The sequence below is a fragment of the Electrophorus electricus genome, chromosome 8 (assembly GCF_013358815.1).
Source record: "Electrophorus electricus isolate fEleEle1 chromosome 8, fEleEle1.pri, whole genome shotgun sequence".
In the NCBI taxonomy this organism is placed as follows: domain Eukaryota; kingdom Metazoa; phylum Chordata; class Actinopteri; order Gymnotiformes; family Gymnotidae; genus Electrophorus; species Electrophorus electricus.
This window is the reverse complement of record NC_049542.1, coordinates 18040257-18064962: the sequence shown is the minus strand read 5'-3', so window position 1 is coordinate 18064962 and position 24706 is coordinate 18040257. Positions and strand designations below refer to the sequence as shown.

General features: G+C 38.9%; 1 protein-coding gene across 1 annotated transcript in view; it reads left to right on the top strand.

Annotated features, from left to right (window-relative positions):
• Positions 1–24706, top strand: part of si:ch211-199g17.2 — a 63849-nt gene that overhangs the window by 10302 nt on the left and 28841 nt on the right. Inside the window, exons 13-31 of the mRNA XM_035529161.1 lie at positions 109–237; positions 463–520; positions 1516–1611; positions 1696–1776; positions 6244–6299; positions 6647–6715; positions 6851–6875; positions 7712–7828; positions 7980–8125; positions 8277–8387; positions 8465–8522; positions 8621–8671; positions 9257–9319; positions 9711–9850; positions 9952–10056; positions 10267–10324; positions 10492–10572; positions 11899–12393; positions 12800–12871. Of these exons, the coding sequence (XP_035385054.1) occupies positions 109–237; positions 463–520; positions 1516–1611; positions 1696–1776; positions 6244–6299; positions 6647–6715; positions 6851–6875; positions 7712–7828; positions 7980–8125; positions 8277–8387; positions 8465–8522; positions 8621–8671; positions 9257–9319; positions 9711–9850; positions 9952–10056; positions 10267–10324; positions 10492–10572; positions 11899–12393; positions 12800–12871 (2011 nt within the window). The remainder of the gene's footprint in view (positions 1–108; positions 238–462; positions 521–1515; positions 1612–1695; positions 1777–6243; positions 6300–6646; positions 6716–6850; positions 6876–7711; positions 7829–7979; positions 8126–8276; positions 8388–8464; positions 8523–8620; positions 8672–9256; positions 9320–9710; positions 9851–9951; positions 10057–10266; positions 10325–10491; positions 10573–11898; positions 12394–12799; positions 12872–24706) is intronic.

Genomic DNA, 24706 nt, shown 5'->3' with positions numbered 1-24706 from the left:
GAAATTGACAGCAAGTACACAAACCCCATTTTGAAAGTGTGCTTCAGTCAAAACATTTTAGTTAATGTGGTGTTCTGTGCTTTTCTCTGGCTAAAAATATTTGTTTAGGAAGCAGCTCACCCAGCTATGATGGACTATATTAAGAACAGTTACACTTCCTCCTCTTTTGACTACCATAAGAGGATCGTTTCCTTGGCCACTCGGGCACAAAAAGACAGTCCTCCTGGGGAATTGCAGGTAGTGCCATTCTCTCATATTTTCTTGATAACCTTGTCCATGCTGTTTTCAGGAGTTGTAAAGTTTAAGTGTACAAAAAGCACTTGAAATGCATATAAGAAAGCAGGAATCCTCAGGCAGGTTTATTGTTTGTAACCTCATAAACATCATAATAAGTTATATCTTAATGTTGAAGTCACAACTTATCTGTATATCCACTCCCCCTTTTTTGGCCTTCTCCATCAGTGTGTACATGTGGATCTGTCGGGCTTTAAGGACATTGACTCCTCTTGTTATGAAACTGGTGAGTTACCCTTAACGAACTCTTTTTATAAGGATTTACATTTATGGCATTAAGCTGATGCTTTTATCCAAAGCAACTTACAATTATGACAACTTGAGGGTTAAGGGTCTTGCTCAGGGGCCCAACAGTAGCAACTTGGCAGTGGTGGGGCTTGAACCAGCAACCTTCCAATTACAAGTCAAGTACCTTAACCACTGATGGTTTTCTATCAGGTTTCCAGTTCCCAGTCGCCATGCTTCTGTTAATAGGCCCGGTGTTGCTATGACAAGCTGTTGCCACACAGAATCCCTACTCCTTGAAGATCTCGACTTGTCATTGTGCAACATTAGCTATTGTTTTTTGCAGAATATAGCACCAACATTACCTAGTGTGTTTACTGTCTTTCCAATACCAAAGTGAATGTAGATGTTGCAGCACTTATGGCATTGTTAAATTAATCACCAGCACAGATACTTGGCATGAGGATGTACTGGCGATTGTTAAATTAATGCCAAAGTGACATGATGTTTGTGATCTGTGCAGTTCTGAAATATGCTCTTTTCCTCCAGTTGAGGCTGATGGATGTAGAATGTATTTACCGGATCAGAGAATTTTACTAGGGCACTTCCCCCATTGGTTATATATAGAATAATTTGATCAGTTTTGTTGGGTAGTGCTGCTGGTCTTATGTTTAAAGTAATGAATATCTAAGTCTTGGGCATTCTCCTATGGACACTGCTTCCTCGTCCTCTTCTAAGAAACCTGCTAAAAGTCTACACATGCATAAAACCAATTATATATAAAGGATCATATGCTGAGACAACCAAAGACCTAAAGTCCTGGGTATTCTAAAAGGGTGATGGTTTCCTTTTCTGGCAAAATGATTGATACTGTTCAGTCTGATATGGGTTTTTCACTGAAAAGCAATGTCTTGTTGTTCTTATATGGTCAAGTAATTATTAAATGTTGGCTGCATGAGTTTCGGTGTTTCTCTAGACCAAGCTATGTTTCTAAAGCTCTAGACAAGCTGCAGCTCATAAGGAAAGAAAGAAACCGAAGTGAAATGATGGCGGCGGCGGCGGCTGCTGCTGCTGCACCAGGAGACCGAATCTGTACGTCCTGTCCATTTGTCTTGTTATCTCACTTTGTTCATCAGTCAGGTCTTCTGAGGCTTATATCCGTCTGACTACCCACAGTGTTTGATCCAGAAACCCAAAAGTCAGACTTGGCAACCACAGACAGCCCAGCTGAACGGACTACAGAGAAGGCACATGAAGGTATATTAAATGTATATATGCATGTCTGCTAGTCTGTCAGTGCTTCTCACTACACAGAAACTTGACATTTTTGTCATGGGTACCCATGAGTTAAGGTGAAGGTAAAACCTGTTTATTTTGTTTACTAAACACTCAAGAATTAATTGAATGGCATGTCCTGGGTATATTTTGCTGTTCAATATAACATACAAATGAGGCATAATATGGAGAATACCCAACAGTCCCAGGAGAACTCAATCTTTATATGCTTTCTTCAAGGACAGTTACATAACCATTTTTTTTTAATTATACTGTACTTTTCAAAGTTTCTACCATTTATGCACAAAATAAATCAAAATGCAACATCACATCACCATTCTCTCCAACTGTATATAGTAAAATAAGTGATCTCATTTAATCCACCTGGTACCCATTGCAGTAACATTTGTTTCTTTAGGTACCATCCCATGATGTCCTGGCCTTAGTCCAAGGCCAGACACAGGCTGTTTCTCTGCATGAACCCAGTTTTAGAACACACACTCAACACAGCTATTCGGTCTGACATATTGTGGCGAACCTGTCAGGTAGTCTGTGATTCAGGACATGGTGTTGGGGTGCCTGTGCATTTCTAGCAGTTTGTCACTGGGCAGAGCTGGATGGTGCTTAAGGTACCAGAGAAATTAAAGAACAACAGAAAGAGGGCATCATGAAGATGATTGCATCATCCACTCCAATGTGTTACTAGTAGGCAAACTGTAATTGGGTCCAGGAAATCCATCAGCTGAGACCTCAGGTGCTGCAGAACCAGCTTCTTGAATGTTTTCATAATGTGTGAGGTCTGAGCTACTGGTCTGTAATTAAGACCATTTGACTATTCTTCATTGCTACTGGAATAATGCATGAGGACTTCCATAGTGTAGGCACCTTCTTCAACCTCAGAGAGATTGAAGATGTGCTGTAGAGGAGCTGCCACTTACAGAACATGTTTTTAACATCCTGTGGTTGATGTCATCAGGCCTGTAGAGCCTGTAGAATTCTGCTTTACCTGGATGATGGTGAAGGTAGGGCTGGGTGGTGAGGAAGAATACAAGGAGCTGAGACTTCCTGCACATGGGTGAAGGGGAGGATGGTGTGAGTGGCAAGTTGTTCTGGTCAAGTGTTATGTTAATCATGTTTTGAAGAGTGCTGTTGGAAGGAACGAGGCTGTCCTCTGGGATCAGAAGTCTGCTGGGAGAGGAGGTGACAGAAGTTTTGTTAGATCGTAGAGCAGGGATTCCAGCTGAGGTTGAGCTCAGATGTGAATGCCAGATCTCCATTTACACCATGTAGATTACAGCCTGTCATGCTTTTCATTCCATTTCACATCTCTCTTGTGGTGTTCTGACCCATTCTAGCCTTATTCCTCTACTTGTAGCACTTCTTGGCTTCCCTTAGTTTTCCCTCTTAAGTACCTTTTGAACAGCCCAAAGTTCCTCTTTTACTTAGACATGAAGGTCCTCTTCCTGTTGAGACCTTTTTATTTCTATATTTATCCATGGTTTGTTATGGGAGCAGCGAACCTTCTTGGCGGGGAGGGGGGGTGGGTACAGTGGTATCCTCACAGAATTTTTGATTTAAAACTAGGGAGGCCCTCAGCATCCCAATAGTCATCCTGGACCAAACATTCACAGTCCTTATGCTAGCTATCTGTTGCATAACCAGTGGCTTATAGGTGGCCACAAGGTGTATGAGGTTAGGATCGGTTTCTGAGTGGGAGAGCAAAGGAACTATATGCTTCTTTCACAGTGGCATAAAAAAGGTCCAGAATCTTATTCTCTCTTATTGCACAGTTAATATACTGTTTAAAGTTGGTCAGGACAAGAGAAAGGGAGGCATGATTAAAATCACCACTGAGCAATATGAGTGTGCTGGGGTGTTAATGTCCGTGTAAATGACATTACTAGCGCTCCTCACCACAGCCAATGGAGGGATATAAACAACTACAGAAATGATGTACGATATCTCCCATGGTAGATAATAAGGTCTCAAACCTCCTGCTACAATTTCAATATCAGGAGTTCATATGCATTGCTTCAGTTACATGACGGGGATTACACCATTTGGAGTTCGAACTAGTGAGAAGCCAGGTAATTCACTTGTGCTGGCTCTATCTATATATATATATATATATTCCAATGCTGCCCAGGAGTACACTACACTCCTTGCACTGGTTGTTCCTAAAGCTGATGATTCATCCACCTTGTTGGCAAGAGACCTCAGGTTCCCAAAAAATGGCTGTAGGAAGAAAAGGTTTCATTCTTCTCTCTCTGTCCTCTCCCATACCATCACTCCATCTCTCCCCCCCCCCCCCCCCCCCCCCCGTGATGCTGTCCATTTTATGATAATCGCATACCAGAAAAGTTGGCTAATACTTTGATTAAAATATGATCATTAGAATTTCTTCCATATGTACAAATGAAAATCGAGAATCTGAAGATCAATTCTGTTGCATGTTTGGTGAATTTCTAACTGGACTCATGGTTCCTGAGTAGGGCAAAGACAGGTGACGGGTGGCACAGACTCCTGTCTAGATCGGATGTACATTGAGTGGAGGAGATTTAATTGGCAACTTCTCTCTTGCATATGAGCATTTTTGGAGATTAAATAAGTGACTGAACCTCTAATCTGTGTTTCATGAATTGAGAAAATTGCCCCAGTAAAACTTCACTGATGCCTAGATGTCTGGATTAATATGTAATTTGCATGAAATGTGTAAACATGATTTTAGTTTGAAGCCTCGGTCTTATTATTTACCACTGAATGCTAACTTGATCTACAAACAATTTACCAGTTTAATACTGATCTATTTGTTCATTTGTTAGTGACTATATAACTTCAGGAAATGAATGTCTTGCACAGTTGTTCTCAGACAACCATTTAGATTGTGTTGATGATTTTCATAGTTTGAGGACTTAATGATGTTCATATTGATTTCTATGAATTGAGGGATGTAGATTTTACAAGTTAGGTTTATGTGAGCGATTTTGCAAAATTAGATGCAGTGTGTTGAAGCTAAATGCTATGTCTTATATGTAATATATTGCAGGCTTTCTTTAAATGATTATTGACTTATGGTATAGTATTGTCCTTGTAGTGTATGACTTGCATATGATTTTGCCTACTAGCCTTAGATATGGTGATATCCAATGATCCTGAGCCATTTAACCCTGTGCAAACTATAGAGGGATCACATTTCTCAGCCTCCCTGGCAATGTCTGTGCCAGGGCACTGGGAAAAAGACTTTGTCTAGTTGTTGAGCATTAGACTCAGGAGGGACAGTGCAAGATTCCATTGTGGCTGTGGAATGGTGGAACAGCCCTTTACCCTCTCCCAGATGGATGAGAACACATGGGAGTTTGTCATTCCAATATACATGTGTGTTTTGGATCTGGAGAAGGCTTATGACCATGTGTCTAGAGACATTCTGTCTGAGGTGCTGCAGGAGTATGTGGTGTAGGTCCACTAATGCGGTCCATTTAAAACTCAGAGTTCTTTCTGCATTCTCGGTGTTGAGTCATGCTTGTCCATTTTACGCGTTGGTCTCTGCCAAGGGGGTGCCTTGTCTCCTCTCCTGTTTGTAATACTCATGGACAGGATGGTAAGGTATAAATAAAGATAGGAGGGCTTCTGGTGAGGGAACCAGGAGGCTTTATTATTGCAGACAATGTTGGCCTTCTGGCCCTCTCATTTAAAAAGCACATCCAAGTCTGAGACCATGGTTCTCTCCCAAAAAAGGATGGCATGCTCCCTCCAGTTAGAAGGTGAGAAGTTTAAGGTGTGTGTGATTAAAAAAAAAAAAAAAAAAAAAAGTATTTATTTTTTCTTCTCCACAGTATTGTAGTCATTCAAGCACAAGCATGTTTATTCATTAATCATTACATGATGCAATATGAGGAGGCTGAAGAATAATGAATGTGATTTATTGTACTTACTAACAAGCCAATCATATTTAAGTGCTATCAAAGAACTATTTAAGCTGTTAGTTTGACTGTAAATTTGGAGATGCTTCCTGCTTGCTTGGCAGGCATCTGCTGAGTATTCTCCCTGGCTGCTCTTTATTCATAAAAGCTATACAAACTCATTTTGCTTTGATTTAGTTTGCTTATTTACAGGCAAACAGTCTAGAATTTTGTTGTTCCACCACAGGGTAATATTCACAACTGATGGGAAGAGAGCACCTGAGATCGACCATAGGTTAGGTGTAGCAAATGCAGTCATGGATTCATGCTGTCAAGCCACTGTACCGCACAGTAGTGGCGAAGGAACTGCACTATTGGTGCACACACACCCCATTACCCTCAGTGTTTTGTGAAACTTTCAGTGAGCTCAAATTTCAGGAGCGTGGCTGAATGCTTCGCAAGAATGAGGGGTAATTGAGGAATGGCTGTGTTACAGTGAAAAGATGTGGAGAGAAATGCCTGTGAAATTTTGTATGTTCTTTCCACCTAGTGCATTCTGTTGGACAAGATAAAGATGATCTGTCATCATGCAGGATTTTATGCGTGGTAAGTACAGATACATTATGAAGCATGTTTGACACATCAGTGCTCACTGTTCTTGGCTACTGAAATTGATCAGGTAGGCCACTTTTTGGCAGAGGTGTCCTACCACACTGTGTGCTCTTACTGTCCCTACATGTTTTAGATGTGCATGGTTTTTGTTTGCTTTGTGAGCTCAGTCACTTCTAGAGACGTGGTTCAAATGGCAAAATGCCAATGTATCAAGCATTTGGTGTTTGATTTGAGAGCTTTTCACATCCTATTTGTCTGAAATTAAGATTTTAAATGGTCCAGGGTAATATCTTAACAGGCGTGATGACGACGTTTAATCATTCCGTGGATTTTTGTCACAGGAATGTGACGAGGCTTTAACCTCCATTGAACATTACAAGATGCATATTGAAGGAAGGGAACACAATCAGGTTCGTTTTTGCATGCGAGAGATGTTTGGGGTACCTATGCTTGCTTGCATATACATGCTACTGTATGTCATCCATATACAGATGTGTATATACTTCTTCTGTTTTCTCATCTATATGGCAACAATCTGACTGCAGAGACTTGTCGAGCTGTTTGGCAAAGGTAATATCTGAAAGTAAATGTTTACATTAAAGAGGAATGTTACACTTGTACCTACAATGTATACGTTGTTGATTTAGAATGGTTGTCTTTTATTAATCTCCATGTTGTGAAAAGCATCTTTTCATTTTATATTCTCTCATCCTTTGTTTGGTACGTGATTGATTTGCAGAACACTTTCCCCCAACAATTATTAAGACCAGGCTAGAGTCTTGCATCAAATTTGAATTTTAATCATTATCTTGACTCAGAATAATCTTAATTTACTGAGGAAGCTGAATTATTATTTTTGAGTGTTTGTGGGAGCGAGTGAATGGGTGTGTGACCGATTAAGAGACTTTTATTGTGATTAGCAGAACAGCGTTTTGTCCTCTTATATGTGGCCTTACTAGTTAATCAAGGACAAGGTCAGTGCAAGCTACTATCTATAATGTACAGCTCACATACCCCTGGGAGTGAGGCAGACAAGACCACTATCTCTCCTGGGCTTGTGAACCAAACTTTAAAAAAGTACTCATGTGACCAAATGGCAATTTAGGGATTTATGCGATTTTGTAACTTTGAAAAAAATCTGCTACAGGGGTCATGAAGGGAATTTTATAGGAATTGTTTTTAAGGATAAGCAAACGGTGATGTGGATAGTGAGTGTAGCTTAGTGATTTTTAAGATTTATTTATGGATTTATTCCAGTGAGTTCACTGTTTTCTTTCTTGTCTCTCTAGGCTTGTACCATGGTATGTATTTGTTAAAAGTATCTAAAATTACACACACACGTGTGTGTGTGTGTGTGTGTGTGTGTGTGTGTGTGTGTGTGTGTGTGTGTGTGTGTCTTTCTAAAGGAGGTCACCCTCATAAACGTGGTGGTGGTCTCTCGGACTTAGGAGTCCTCTCGGTGATTAAACTGTACAAATATATGTCATGTAGACATGGAAGGACATCACCATCCCCGCTAATAGGTGAGAATGTACTACATCTCTAACAGTTATACTACAATAGCATTTAAATAAATAGCATTTTCTAAAATCTGTTCTCTAAACCAAGACTCAAGTACTTTCTTAAATTTTCAATGCATTGTATTTTTTTTTTTTTTGTGTGTGTGTCTCTCAGGTCTACAACTGCTCACTGTGTTTGTAGACAGGCACAGTCAGTGTTTTAACCCACCCATCTATCTGTGCCATGCGTGTGAGCTCAACATCCCAGTATCCTCTGTCTGTGCCCATCTTTCCTCTCTGCAACACTATTTCAGTGTCTTTGTGAGCATTGTCTTTAATCATCTTGCTTAGAATGGAACTTTTTTTTTTTGTTGTGTGTGTGTAGAAGCATACGTTACCCCTAAGATTTTCATTTGAGCAAAGATTATAAAATTAGCAATTTATCTGATTAAGATTTTGGATATTTTAATAGAAATACACAAATCCAGACCTTGTGTACCTTGTTTCTCAAAATTTGGACCACATGAGAGAGCTTGCGCAAGAAGCAGGTATGAGCCAGGGAAAGGACAAGAAGGTACTGCAGGTGAGTGTTTCTTGAGGCACTTGCCTGCTGACTGCACACTTGCTTACACATACACTTATACTGAGTATCCTGCCCAGGTGTGTGAGATACCAGGTCAGCTGAGTCAGGAGATAAGGAACATGGCATACAAGAAAAGTAAGACAAAATGAAATTGGTTTTGTTTGGAGTAAAGGGCCATGTTCTCTCTTGTGCCAATTTACTTCTGTTAATTGGTTCCCCCACTCTTTCTTTAGTTTTGGCAGTAATTCAGATGCATTCTTCTAAACTGAGACAATGTGTTGAAGGTTAGTATCTGTACTTTTCTGATGAAGTACAACTCTTTGAGATGTTATCTCTCTATCTCTCTATAACACTGGGGGAGTATTATGTTGTGTACTAATAATTTAAGAGCCAATCGTAACAAACTTACTGCTGCTGAAGGATATAGCATTAAACCCTATCAAGTTGTTGACTGGACAATGTCGCACTTAGATGTAAAGGAATGTTATGCAGTGAGGGTCAAAATAACTGGTGGGCAGCAGACTAGGTTGGCAACAAACTCGTGCTCAGAACAAAACTGGTACCATCAAGCCATGGGGGAATGTGACAGGAAAGTGAAGCTGATATTTTGGCCCAATAGATTTTTGTTAATTAGCTATCCATTTGACTTGCTTGATGTCTGATAACCATTGAGCATTACCAAAAACCTGCTACCCCACTAAAATGGATCATCCTACCAGTTTGTATACTGAAACATCTATGTGCCTAATAATTTCAAAATAACCAGCAGACAGAAGAGGGTTTGATGTGCAAAATCAATACACAGCAGTTGTAATATGACCTTCATAATGCCATCATAATCTAATACTATGACCTGTGTGTTTTCATAGTTCAGAGGCCTGTGACATTACTGGTTTACTCCAAAAGCTGTGACAGGAAGTCTCCTCTGCTTGGTGAGTATTGCTTATAATGATTGGCTGTGATGGAACTTCATGGAGATTATATTTGGTGATGCTAATGAGATGTCTGGTATTATAGTCCTCTTCAAATACTTGGAGAACAGTAAACATTTATTGTTTGAGCATGCTTCTAAAAAATTTCAGAACTTATTTAGAATTGTTTGTGTTAAAGCTTCTGTTAACTAAAAATTCCATTTTATATTTTTGGAGTAAATGAGACATTCCTGCAAGGTGTGTGTGTGTGTGTGTGTGTGTGTGTGTGTGTGTGTGTGTGTGTGTGTGTGTGTGTGTGTGTGTGTGTGTGTGTGTGTGTGTGTGTGTGTGTGTGTGTGTGTGTGTGTGTGTGTGTGTGTGTGTGTGTGTGTGTGTGTAAACTTTAATCCAGGTCTGCAGTTCATGGTGAAGTACAGCACAGCACAACCTGATCCCAAATGTGGTTATCTTTGTTTACTGTGTGAAAGCAAATTTCCAGAAAGGGATGCCACAGCCCATGTTTTGACTTTTGCACATGTGCTTGCCTACCTTGTGAGTATTTCAGTTTTGAATGATCAGCTAAAGATTATGACTATGGAAAACTTATGCTGATGTGGTTTATTTATTACCATGTTGGTTGTGTTTTTGAACAGAATGTAGCCCACCCTGGTTCCTTGAGCAAGGAGGATATTGAGAAGAGGTCACTGATCACAGATCTGGCAGAGCAGGCTCAGAGAGTCAGTTCTGGGGCTTTGCAGGTATCAGATCAATATTGTTTTAAGTTTTTGGGACAGCAGACCTCTGCAGAGGTACTACTCCTAGTCTCAGAATCCCTTATTTGCAAAATCTCTAACTCAAAATCATAGTGGGTTTCCTGTCATTGTTGAAGCAAATTTTCCATGTGTTGAATTGTGTGGGGGTTTTTTTTTGTTGGTTTTTTTTAATTATCTTGCACTCTATCATTTAAGGAAGTGGAACTGAACTATGTGAAATTTTGTGAAGTTGAGATAAGCACCTTTAAAACTGGTAAGTGGCTACTTTCCAAGACTTGTATTAATACGTGAAGTATAAAGAATGCATGAGAACTTCATGAAGGATATTTGGAACATAAATTACATAAGTTTATGTGCATGTTTAAGTCTAAGGGATCTGTTACAAGTAGGAAAAATGTAACTTCCTTTGTTCTGTTGTAGCTATGAATACTCTACAGTTGATCTTTAAGGAAAAAGGCCTGGGAGAATTAAAGCCTTCTGTTGCTCCAGGTGACAAACTGGGTGAGAGACGATTTATACTTTTAGTTTTTTAACCGCGCACATTGTGGATTAGGGCTGCTGCTTTAATAACCCCTAAAAGGAGGGCATCGCACCCCGTAAAAGGACATTCACAGACATCACACCTCAAAAAGCACATACACAGACATCCAACTCTGCAAAAACTATTTTCAAGTTGATAGAATTAAGACTCTGAACCCTGACCTCCTCATTGAACAACCCCCCCTACTACCCCTACCTGGCCTGTGTGTCTCACACGAAGCTGCTATTGCAGCGATGGTGCAGAGTTGGGCAAGCGGTATAGGAGGGGGCTGGTTTTTAAATATGTTTCCTGTGTTTGTTGTAAAGGGATGTTATGAATGAGTGAACTGCTATTAAATGTAAAATCATGAGTTTTATGAGTATCCAACTATATTGTTAGTATAGCTATCGTGTATAGCTAGTGGGTTCCTGTACATTTAATTAGCTAACAATGTATATAATGTTAAATAGGTATCGTTATGTAATATTAACTGGATTTAACTTGTTACACAGCGGTGATCCTTACATTTTATCTTTATTATTGTGTAGGCAGCACAGAAAGGTTTAAACTCGCCAGCTGTCAATAACTCCCACAGCTGTTTGAGTTGGGCATAGATTCTGAATCAAAACAGTAAATGGCAGTCTAAAGTGTTATTTAGGGGACTGGCCTAAAGTAGTGGTTACAATGGACTTCAATTATTTGCTTCGCTATTTTGCTTAGCTCATTTTCTTTGCCGGGGTTGAGTAAAATCCATTAGTATCCAACTGCAGACCCATAACCCATTGTTCTATGTAATGTTTGGGTTGATGTATTTGGTTCACTTGCTAATATTAGTAATTAAATTCTGTTGGATCAAATCACTGTTGGAGATGATTTGATTATAGCATCTCCAAGTTGGAGGTTTGCAACATTTATGAAATGTTTTCGTACAATCATAAATGTCTTATTTCTATGATTTCACTTATTTCAAATAAATTATTTCTGGCTGTTTTCTCCTATCAAACCTAATGGTAATCATAAGGATGTTGTAGTTAGAGCATTAGCTAATTGCAGAAGATATTCTCAGTGCTCCTACATTTGACTTGTTTTGTCAGCCTTTTCTGATAGGTGACAATGTAAACAGGAAGTTTCAAAACAAATCTGTCTTGATTCAAAATGGGTGGGACTAAAGGTTAATGGTAATCGAGAACGAATGCTTTTCCTCATTTATTTTTCATGTAAACTGTACTAATTACATATTTAAACACAGGTATGGTTTCTTTTTTCTTACTTCATGTATCTTTTTTTTTTTTTTTTTTTATATTCAGTCCCCAGTTATGAGAAGAATTCCCAGAATAATTCTTCAGAGTCTGTTAAAGAAGAAATTGATCCTACATCATATCACACGGATCAGATCAAGCTTGATGCAATATATACAGAAGCTAGCAAGATGGCTAAAAAAACAGATTCACAATCGGCCAGCCTTGTACCAAAACATGTAGAGTCACCAAAAGAAAAAAATTCTGCAAATTCAGACTGTGCCATTGAACATCCTGTTAAATCTTCAGTGCAAGCCGCAGCACAGTTAAGCCTAACTTCAGCGTCCTCACCACTTCCTGCATCACACACACAAAAGGACAAGTATCTTAACCAAGCAGTGCATCCCTGCCCCAACCCAACAGAAGCTGAAGAATTATGCCCAATGTTGAAACATCCTCAACATCAAGACATGAGCTTTACTCAAAAGCAGAGCCAAAAACTGGCACAAGAAACAGGGGAATCTTCACAATCTCCTGCTCATGTGAAGAACGAGACACAGACAGGTGTGTGCATGTGTGGAAGGACACTTTCAGTATGATTCAGCATGGTTATGTTGTTCTGTTTGCTTTTATCAAGACAATGATTTTTGATTATGGGTCAAGTGATTTCAGGTTTCTCTTCTGGATTCTTCCAACATAATTTTGTACTAGCATCCTTTTGAAGTCTAACTTTGAAATTTTGGCAAATAGCCTAACCTGAGGCTTATCTTCATTGTACAAATTTAAGACTTTCTTGATGTTCTCAGTCTGCTGCCAACTGTAATGAAAGCAAAGAAAATGAGATGGGACTATCTGATCAAAGGCAGAATACTGCATTTCAGAGCAGTAATGCCTCTATAAGGAGGTACTCTTATGTGCCCCTTTCTCCCCATTGCCTTGTGTAGGTCTCCTAATTTGTCCTCTGTCACAGTTTCTCAGACCTCACCTACTTGTACTGAACTCTGGGACTACCTGAGGACAACCAACAGGGAACCGGTCATAGGTTAGTACTGCATAAAAACTTTTTTGAGTACTTGGATAAAGTTAGTGGCTAAAATGAAAGATGAATAAAACTGAATGAATGAATCATTTAATTGATTTGTAAATATGTTCTAGTTTAAGTAGGCTAATATATTTGTGGTTTTTTTAAACACAAATGGGGGAGAGTGGCATGCATGAGACATGTAATACAAAATGACAGTTCCCAAGTTTGCAAGAGGCTTACACAATAATGGCCAGATGTGCTAAGAAGAATATTTTAACACTAAACGCTGTTTCAATTACTAATGGAAAAACAGCAGTTTTTCATGGCCCAAGTGTAAGGGGACCAGAAGGGAAAACTGAATTTTTCCAACGTCTGCATTTCTGGTTGTCCTTCCTCATGGCCCTGGGGCACGATTCTCAGAATAAGTGACAAAGATGCTGAGAACCATCACACTTTTTATTCAGGTTTTACCTGACCGTATATAGATGGCAAAGAATATGACTAAATAGAAAATATGTAAATGATATAGCAAAAACAAGATGTTCAGTCATGATGGAATTGTTCAGTATCCTGTAGCTAGTTTAAACTATATTTGCTGTGGTCGCTTGCATACATAAAATTAGACATGATTATTAGACTATTATTAGTATTAATCTATTTACATGAAAAATTCTCCTTGTAGGGAATTCTAACAAGAAGGTGCACAGAAACTGATCTGTATTGCTGTTAATCATGTGGAAGGCTTAGAGGAGCAAAGCAAAAATTTAGAAGTTCAAAATAAGAGCCCTTAATTTTTACAAAATCGGACAAACGCTGGTCTAGTCTTCCTTTTTTGGATCTGGACTTGTTTTTAACTACATACTGAGAAATGCAGAATTTGGGCATACACACTGAACTCAAGATCAACGCACTGTGTGAATTTCCTGCTTCTTTATACGGGAAGTTCAGATCTGCATAGAGTTTGTTTCTGCAAATGTGTACCTCTGCCAAGTGCATCATTTAGATACATACATTCCATTTATATGCAGGACATTTCTGACAGCTGTAACTAAGAGAGGCAAAGTTTACAGATCATACGTTTTGCAACATGACAACCAGTATGGTAATTTACATAATGCAGATGTCTTGTATCTAAATCAAATTGCATCTTGTTGGTCACAAGCAGTGATGCCTTTCGACAAACGTGCCAGTTTAGAACAGTTATGGAAAAAAAAAAAACTAAACTTTAGCATTTAAGTTTGTAATTGGAAAAATGGTAAATAACAAACCTTTAGTCTGATTTGAGCTTAGGATGTTTATCCAAAAAGTTACTTGAGGAATATTACAGGTGTTGAGTTTGGTCATACTATGAACTATCCATGGAAGTGGAAAGGGGAAAAGAACGAAACTGGTGAACTGCTAACTTGGTCACTTCAGAGATCAGACAAATTCGGAGAGACTAGCAATAAGTGCTGTATTTTGCATAATGACTGTTTTAATTGTCAACTTTTAATGACAAGTTAAGCACAATTACCAGTGCATCCAAAGAAATAATTTTCTATGGATTCATGGAGCCCAACATGTTTTGCAAGTTTTACATGTTTTATGGTCATACATATCTTGTGCAGACTGTATATAAATTACTTAAACTAGTTTTATATAAGATCAGTATAGCTTTTAACAAATTGGCAAACCAACTCATGGTCACCTCACTGCCACTGATGAGTTGCAATTGAACATGCTATGAAGACTGTAGCTGACTGTGTACACACTTGCATTCTGCACATACATGAAAGGAAATGACTCCTTATATAAAGTGAGAAGGTGAGAATAGCATGAATTGGCAATCAGAAAAAAGAAATTTGGAAGACCCAGAATTGTGAAAAAGCAAATGAGCCTAGCTACCACAGCTCTCGCAAACTAATTTGATAGGCTCAGCACCCAATCAGAGAATGTAAAGGTTCTTTAGCCTCTTTCTCATCACCAGTGCAACAGCACCCCCCCCCCCCCCCCGCCCCATTACAGAGAAATTACCCATCTACAGGATGACACTGTTTTCAGATTATTCTAAAGAACTGAAGGAGTTCTGTTTCTTCATTCACAGCTACAAGTTAATTGTAGAATCATGTCTGATGGTCCCCACCACAGTTGCTGCAGCTGTTTGTTGCTTTTTGATGCTTATAGCTTACGAATTGAAGATTTCTCTGGCTCTGTTCACATCTGGCATTAACATGCATTTTGGATGACCTAATCACAAGGGACTAGATTTCTAACATAATTCCTGCTGAAGGAGGTGCCATGCACATTTAATACGTCACTTCTGGTGCGCTTGTTTTCAGGCAGAAATGTCCTCCAAATTCTTGCTCATGTTAGAGAATGCACCATTACAAGATTTGATTTATGAATGAATGAGAGAGGAGACACTGAAAGAAACCATGAAAAACTGCGTTTAGCCATCCATTAGCTTGTCTTGCCAATAATTATGTATTTTCCAGCTAGGGCAAAGACATGGTTGATATGGGCAGTACTTCATTGCTGTAGAGGACTACATCATGATGCATCAAGACACGTTACTGTTTGCACTAAAGATGTAATGTAGCCTGATATCCCAAACCACCTCTGAAAAGTATTTTTGAGTGATCAGATTACAATGCGTCTTCGAGAATCATGGTACCCCATTCACACTTGTACTTTGCATTAGCCACTAATGATCTGACAACCCGCAATGCATGTTCTGTCCTGGCATTGGCAGAGGACATGTGATTGGTATCCCACATCTCCGTCTTTTAGTTTCTGTCTGTATTTTCTTGTTTTTGTTTTTCATTTAACTTTATGGTTGAATGATGTCTGACCTTCCTACACCTGCATGCATTTGCATATCGCAGAAAATAAATTAGATCTATGCTTATCGATCAAATGGTTAAATATTTAGCTGCAAATTGCATGTTGATGCCAGAAAAAATGACCATAGATGGCACTATTTTGAATCTGTTTGTAAATATTTTCTGGTGTAATGGAGTCTCCCCAGAGAATATCATGTTTCATGTAATTTTCCACGGTACAGTGATCTTTACAAATAGTAGCAAAACTGAATATTGAAGGTTTGGAAAATGTAAAAAGTAATCTTGATCTAGAATTTAATGGGGAAAGGGCTGCAATTTGGTAATGTTAAAAAAAAAAAAAAGAAGCAAAACTAAAACTACTTTGTGTGTATGCATATTTGGCCTTCTGCAAGAATACTCCCTTTTAATTCCTTGTACTTTTGTCATAATGTCTGATCCTATGACATGTCTGATTTAGCAACTCAGAAAATTGGTCCATGTGATCAGTATTTAATGCGCCACAAAATGCAGTACATGCCTGGTATCTTGTGTCTGCCCTTCATTACCATTCTGGAGAAAGTCTTGTGTGTGGAGGGAAGTGAATTAATAAAAGCTATGCTATGCAGAGTGTGATGAGGCTCAGTGGTTAAGGCACTTGACTAGTAATCAGAAGGTTGCCAGTTCAAGCCCCATTAGTCTAGAGAAACACCGAAACTCATGCAGCCAACATTTAATAATTACTTGACCATATAAGAACAACAAGACATTGCTTTTCAGTGAAAAACCCATATCAGACTGAACAGTATCAATCATTTTGCCAGAAAAGGAAACCATCACCCTTTTAGAATACCCAGGACTTTAGGTCTTTGGTTGTCTCAGCATATGATCCTTTATATATAATTGGTTTTATGCATGTGTAGACTTTTAGCAGGTTTCTTAGAAGAGGACGAGGAAGCAGTGTCCATAGGAGAATGCCCAAGACTTAGATATTCATTACTTTAAACATAAGACCAGCAGCACTACCCAACAAAACTGATCAAATTATTCTATATATAACCAATGGGGGAAGTGCCCTAGTAAAATTCTCTGATCCGGTAAATACATTCTACATCCATCAGCCTCAACTGGAGGAAAAGAGCATATTTCAGAACTGCACAGATCACAAACATCATGTCACTTTGGCATTAATTTAACAATCGCCAGTACATCCTCATGCCAAGTATCTGTGCTGGTGATTAATTTAACAATGCCATAAGTGCTGCAACATCTACATTCACTTTGGTATTGGAAAGACAGTAAACACACTAGGTAATGTTGGTGCTATATTCTGCAAAAAACAATAGCTAATGTTGCACAATGACAAGTCGAGATCTTCAAGGAGTAGGGATTCTGTGTGGCAACAGCTTGTCATAGCAACACCGGGCCTATTAACAGAAGCATGGCGACTGGGAACTGGAAACCTGATAGAAAACCATCAGTGGTTAAGGTACTTGACTTGTAATTGGAAGGTTGCTGGTTCAAGCCCCACCACTGCCAAGTTGCTACTGTTGGGCCCCTGAGCAAGACCCTTAACCCTCAAGTTGTCATAATTGTAAGTTGCTTTGGATAAAAGCATCAGCTTAATGCCATAAATGTAAATCCTTATAAAAAGAGTTCGTTAAGGGTAACTCACCAGTTTCATAATGTTGTGGAATTTTGAACAAACAGCAAGTCAGATGTGATTAAGAGAGTAATTTAATAAGAAAAAGAATAAAATAAATGTTTGGCTCTCCTCAGGTAGGGAGCCCCGAGTATACAAAACCGTGGCTAGTTATACTACTCCTGTGCTGTCTTTAACCAATCATCTTTTCTTAAGCATCTCTTCTTTCCTTTGTTGCTGTGGCTATAAGCCAATCAGCTCTCGGCTTGGTTTTTTCCACAAACCAACCCAAACTGACTCCAAATAGTGTGGGTTGTGTGTCAAGTTGACCTTGATGTTAACAGTTCCTGATACATGTTCAACTTAATCAGCAACAGGCGGATACAAATGTGCAAACAGCATTATTAATTTAAGAACAAAAGGATCAGTGTGATTTTTATATGAATCACATAATGCATAGTTTCGTATCATTTTCCATCACACATAACAAGAGGAGTCAATGTCCTTAAAGCCCGACAGATCCACATGTACACACTGATGGAGAAGGCCAAAAAAGGGGGAGTGGATATACAGAAGTTGTGACTTCAACATTAAGATATAACTTATTATGATGTTTGAGGTTGTCTGTTTTTTTGTTTGTTTGTTTTAAATGTATTTCTACTGATTTTAAAATGAGTCAATTTACTATATATAAAGTGTTCAGGCAGTGTGAACATGCACAAGGCCTTAAATAGGCTCATTGTGTGCTAATTGTTAAAGGATTCATTGACAACTTGAATCAAGAGAATTGTTTGCTAGCTTGTGAAGACAGGTGTGTGCTAAAGAATGTGTTAGAATTGAAACATTTTGACCTTTTTGTGGTAAAAGAATTTTTAATTTGTAAAGGTGTACTGTTATCCCAGATTAGCTTTGAATATAGCATGAATGGCAATTTAATTTTGAGAAGCTAGTAGAACCTGTCCAATTATATATCAGAACACTATATACAGTGACTGACATGACACACTGATGTATTTTGCATATCTGTATATTGGATTAATTCATTAGTTGGCATTTGGGAACTTGTCTCCCAAGTCACTTGTAAGGTGTGATTTTTGGACCAATTTTATTCTGATTTGTTTGATCTAGTTGCATTTCCAAACAGATTGCAACATGTTTAGTTCTAATTAAATTCACATTGCATCCTGCAAGGATAGTTTATTGTTCCCTGTAGCTTTTTGTTTTTGTTTGTTCATTCCACACACCCCCTGCTGTTCAGGGATGATGAAAACCCCCATATTGCATTTGAACAATATATTCTGAGGTTTGTAAATTGCATTGCAATGCCTGTTCTGGTTCGGTCATGCTTCAGCAGTTCATGGAGAAAGACATCACGGAACTCGAACATGGCCTAATGGATTTCTGGCTCTGTTATCAGAAAGAGGGTATCTGCCTATCAGCCTTGTCTATGGTAGGTTCATACTGCCATGCAAGAGCCTCCCATTGGATAATTACTGCATGGGTGTTTGAGCTGGCAACAAGTTATTTAACCCTTACTGATGCAGTGAGTAGCTTCTCATTTGTTAAACAACCATGTCAAAAGACACATCCTGTGGTTGTGGAAAAGATGTTAATCTGTTTCAGAAGGTTCAAATTATTGGCATGCATCAAGCAGAGAAAACATCTAAGGTGATTACTGAAACTGCTAAAATTGGCTTAAAAACTGTCCAACACATTAAAAGTGGAAGGACAGTGGGGAAGCATCATCTTCGAGGAAGGAATGTGGTCAGAAAAAAAATCTTGAATGAGCGTGATCGGCAATCGCTTAAATGTGTGGTGAACTCAAATTGTATAAAAACAATAGTGAAAGTAAGGGCATTTTCAAACGCACAATGGAAGGGAACCCGAGGGATTGGGACTAAACAGTTGTGTAGCCTTAAGAAAACCATTTGTCCATGAGGCTAACCGGCAAAAACTGCTTCAATTTGCTAGGGAGCACAAAGCTTGGACTCTGGAGCAATGGAAGATGGTCATGTGGTTTGATTTACCCTGATTTGGAGTGATGGGGCCCATCAGGATAAGAGAGGCAGCTGAAGTGATGCACTCATCATGCCTAGTGCCTACTGTACAAGCCTGTGGGGACAGTGCTATGATCTGGGGTTGCTGCAGTTGGTCAGCTCTAGATTCAGCAGTGTTATGTGCCAAAAGAATGAAGTCAGCTGACTACCTGAATATACTGAACGACCAGGTTATTCCATCAATGGATTCTTTTTCTTCCCTGCTGGCACAGGTATATTCCAAAATGACAATCACAATTTGAACCCGATGAATCCTGGCAAAGAGTGGTTCAGGGAACATAAGGCATCATTTTCACACATGGATTGGCCACCAGAGTCCAGACCTGAACCCCATTAAGAATCTTTGGGATGTTCTGGAGAAGACTTTGTGCAGTGGTCCAAAACTCCCATCATGAATACAAGATCTTTGGGGGGGGGAACTAATGCAAATGTGGACAGAAATAAATATTGTGACATTGCAAAAAGCTTGTGGAAATGATGCCACAACGAATGCGTGCCATAATCAAAGCTAAAGGCAGTCCAACAAAATTAATGAGCCTTTTTTTTTTTAGCCAGCAATGTGTGTTAAATACATTATTTTTATATATATATATATATATATATATATATATATATATATATATATACTTTTATTTCTTATCATCTTGCAGTGCCTAAGCAAATCTATGGACTGCATTATTGGGAATATACACTGAATGGCCCCTTTTATTAGACACCCATCAATTAGTGTGTTAAGCAAACATCCTTTGGCCTTCAGAACTGCTGCAAATCATGATGGCATAGATTCCAGTAGGTGTTGATTTTACTTCAGAAATCTTGCTCCATACAAACAGGATGGCTTCTTACAGTTGCTGCAAATTAGATGGAGGTACAGACATTCTGCCTCATCCTAGATGTGCTCTCAATTAAAATTTGTGGATTGTGAAGGCCAGGGAAGTGAGGGAAAACCTGCAGTCATGGATTGGTTCCAGGAACAACCCTTGTTGCATGGTGCATTGTCCTGCTGAAAGTGCCCTCCTGCCATGAAGACATGAACTTGGTTGGCCACAATGCTTAGGTAAGCCCTACTGTCCTAACATCCATCCAGAGGTATTGGAGGACCCAGGATCTTACAGTCCAAACTGTTGACTCCTGACAGGAAGTGGGTCATCAATTCATACCTCTTGCAGCAAAGTTTGCAAGACTGCAGATTCTTGGCATGCTCATTTGACCCCTTTCGTCAATGAGTTATGTCCATGGGATCCCCCTTTGCTGGATGTTTTTCCTCAATCACAATGTTGCACGAGGGAACCTCACACGCTTGGACATTTTTGAAATACTGGCCCAGACTAGGCTTGCACCAAATACCATGCCTGGTCACTCGGTGCACTTGATTTCTCCCACCCCCCCCCCCCCCCCATTCTAATGTGGATTCACATTTAAACTGGTCCATGGAAAAGTGGCTCACCTGATTCAATGCTGCACCCTTGAGTCATGTGTCCAATTTTCATACAGGGAAACATCAGTCATGGAACAGCAGGTGTCCATAATAAATTGGCCATTCCATGTGTACTCTGTGAGTGCAATTTCAGTGAGGTGTGTAATTAGTTGTGCAGATCTAAAACAATAGTCTACTGTTTGTTTCTAAAGGGTTTTTCTCTCCCAGAACATTTGATTGTTTGGTTGGGTTGTTGTTGTTTAGTTGTAGGTCCCTTTTTGTAATGAAACAGCAAGAAATAATAAACTCAATTCACTCCAGCGCAACTTGAAGTGAATGACCTTGATGATAACCATCCTAAGAAAGGGAGCTCATAATTAGTCCCTCACATTCTTTCTCCATGCAAAGGCATAAAGTGGATGAAAAAAAAAAAAAAAGTCATTGAATGAATGGATGCATTCAGGTGTAAGGTGCTAAATGAAAACAGCCATTTTTAGAGCCAACCTTCCAAGTTCCAAGTTGATCAAAGTAGTTACAACAGCATACCACATGGTTGAAAAGAGGGACCTTTCATCAACTAATCACATGATGGACCTTCAAATGTATGAAAAACAGTTAATTTGAATCAAACCGATTTAAATCACATACATTTGGTAATGTTACCAAAGATGTGGAAAATGTGTGAAGTCATTTAAAGTGAATTTTGTGATTATGAAATGTTTATGAAGCCTTTGTTTATTTACAACAAAAAGAAAATGGGAGGTATCTATTGAGAATGTACACTTTATTTAAAGAATGTTTAGCTTGTGTGCTTATTTATATGGCAATTATGTATTTGGGAATCTTGTAAGATGGACCAGTACCAAGAGAAGTAAATAATAGTCAAATTGTTAAGTGTCTTGTTATATATAACAAATACATCATGTTGGAAGATCTCAGAATTGGGATGAGATTTTTGAGAGGACAACAGTGTTTAGATTTGCGCTCTCCCAATGAGACTGAATTTAATATTGCTTAGATAAGACTGGAGCCAGTTCAAAACAATACATTAGGCCAACCCAGTCACTTTAGATGAATTGGCAGTATACAGTGGTACACTGTCAAATACAGTGCAAAGGTCAGTACAAACAGGTTACTAGGATCATGGTTTAGCTTAAGATGATTTAATGCAACTTCTGTGCTAAAATGAGCTCTGAAATCAGACTGAAAACTGAGATCATCTTCTCTGTGATCTTTCCTAACAATGGAATGTTTGAGTTCCGTCCATCATTGTTAAATTTTGGTCGGTGTACTTTCTCAAATTGCTGTTAAGCCTGTTCTGAGTAGAGAAATTTATTTTTGAATGATTAACAATATTAGCAGTGTCATTCAACAATGCTGAAAACTTCTTAAAAGATTTTTAGTAGAATGGGGTCTAGGGGACAGCTAGAAGTGGCTTTTTTTTGTTTTTTGTTTTTTTTTCCCTTTTCCCCCCCCTCTTTCTTAATTGCATTTGTGTTTCAAGCTAAGTGCTACACTGAACTTGCATAGTGTTTCTAATGGAGAAAGTTTTAAATTCTGGTCTGAGGTGGGTGGTTAGCCAGTCTATCTATTGTAGTAAAAATGAATTTATGGTTCTTTTTGTGGCCATCAGTCTAGAAAAGTAGGCTTCCCTCGCAGTATCAATCTGCTAAGTTCAGATTTTTAAAAATTTCAAAGTGAACAGTTAACTGAGTCTCATTGCCATGTCCATTCTGCTTTCCTGCAGTCCCTCTTCAACATGATTGAGGAAGCATTTTTCCACAGGATTTTAGAATTGCTTTACCCCTGTTTAATTATTGGAGATGTGACGGTATAGAAGTTGAACTCTGGTGTTAAATTTTATCTTTTAAGGTGTATAAATCTACCTCAAAGTCTTAAGGGATATTTTAAAGGTCTTAAGTGTCTAAAATACTGATTCACACAATTAGTGACTTTGATCAGTCACCATTTTGTCTTTTAAAAAAAATATTCTAAGGGGCATTTTCGTGTGTGCTTACGTCTTGCTGTATCAAATCTTCCTTGTACCAAAAGTATTGTTGACTACACTTAAATATTCCTTCGGCACCACTCCATTTTGTCTGTCCATCATATAGATTGCAATAGAAAGGCTATATACAGGGCATTAGTTACAGCTTGTTTAGTGTTTGTAATGCACAGTGTTACACATCGTTACAAGAGCAGTTGAAATCACAAAGTGCCAAGGAAGTGCATTTTTTGATGACTACAATATGCAGCATTTCTTTTTTCCAAAAGATCCTTTCTTTTGGAGCATTTATTCAGCAAATGTACAAAAAGCCTGTTTTAAAAGCTCATAGAAAAAGCACAGCATATATTGGTGTATTATTTCATGTATGCTGTTTTAAACAGCTGCCTACACACCACCATATATTTGCAGTTGACATTAGTACCTGTTGGGTAACTAAGATAGCTAAGGTTAGAAAGTACCATTGTTACAGCCATGTTATCCCTGGAATTTGTGGTTTGACTTTGGCTTTTAGATGAATTCTGTGTGTGCTCTTGCATATTATATGGTTGTGTTTAAGGAGAGCTCGGACTAGCTGTGGTAATGCACAACAAAGGTGGAGCGGTGAAGGGCCATTGGGTAAAAAGGTAGCAGGCATAAATGGTGTTGGCTTTAGTCAGTGGGGAGGCCAAGATGGTTCTGTTGTGTGGTGTAACACGTGCTGATATAATGGGTAAAATCTATGTGGAACTGGCAGCACTCAGAATTAATTAATGGTGCCAGTGAGTCTGGGTATGGGCTTAAATGCTGGGAAGGCCATCATGGATATTTTTGGTTGGTTGGTGGCAAAGAGGTGCAGCTTTAAAAGTGAGCTTTGAGATGGTGAGGCTGGGATGCCAGACCTCACTGACCTCCTGGAGGTGTTTAATTCAAAAAAACATTCCTTGAACATTCTCTGCTGAGCTTCATCAGGTTGATGTATGCATCTGATGAGATTTGTTGTTTGGACTGGTGTTGGTGTTTGCTGTTTTACACATATAAAAATATAGTTCATAACAAATGCAGAACATTGGCAATGAAAGAGAAGGCAATAATAAGAAGCATACCTCCCGTGTAGAACCAATTCATGAATCCCTACATCATTTAAGCCATCCCATATAATCGGTCCTGTGGCTATGTGCATGGTCAGCTAACATTTTTGAGAAAACTGCTGAACAGAAGAATTCTGTGCCAAGCCATGTTCATGTGGAAATTCAGTTGGAATGGTTATTACCCATACTCCCAATAGTGGAAAAGAGGCTAAGGTTCTTCCACCTGATTTCCTGTGAAATATTGGTGCCCTTGGAATTTGAGTGACTCTATATGGGTCTTGCGTTTTTCCAACTGCTCTTGTTGTCTTCTGCTGGTCAGGAAATCTGTAATCCACTGGTAGATGGGCTCTGGCTCAAAAAACTGGATGACATGACCTGGACTGAAGTTTAAAAAATAAATAAATAAATAAATAAATAAATAAATTGAAGTCCCAGACAAATGTCTTCTGTCCCCATGCCAAATGCTAGGGTCATAAATTTTTATCTGATCAAGACTCGCAGAAGAACAGAGCCCCTCTGGTTGATTATTTTTCTTCCCAATTAATTTTGTTTTGAATAAAATGGTGGCCATGACAAACAGAATGTCTGACACTCTCTTTTAAAAAAGTCTGCCAAGACAATTTAAGCTTCAGGGGCATCTTTTGCTTAATCATGAATAACCGGACATCCTTAAATAACAAAGAAGACAAGTGACTGATGCGGAGGAATTGTATTGTTCGGAATTTATCCACTCACACATTTATCAGTGCTTAGTGGTGTAGTATGCATTAACGGTGCCATTAAGGCCTTAGTAGCTGGGGAAGCCGGTATGGATTTAAGGGTTAGAAAGAGATTGACTCCGTGGGTGCAGTGAAGTGGGTAAAT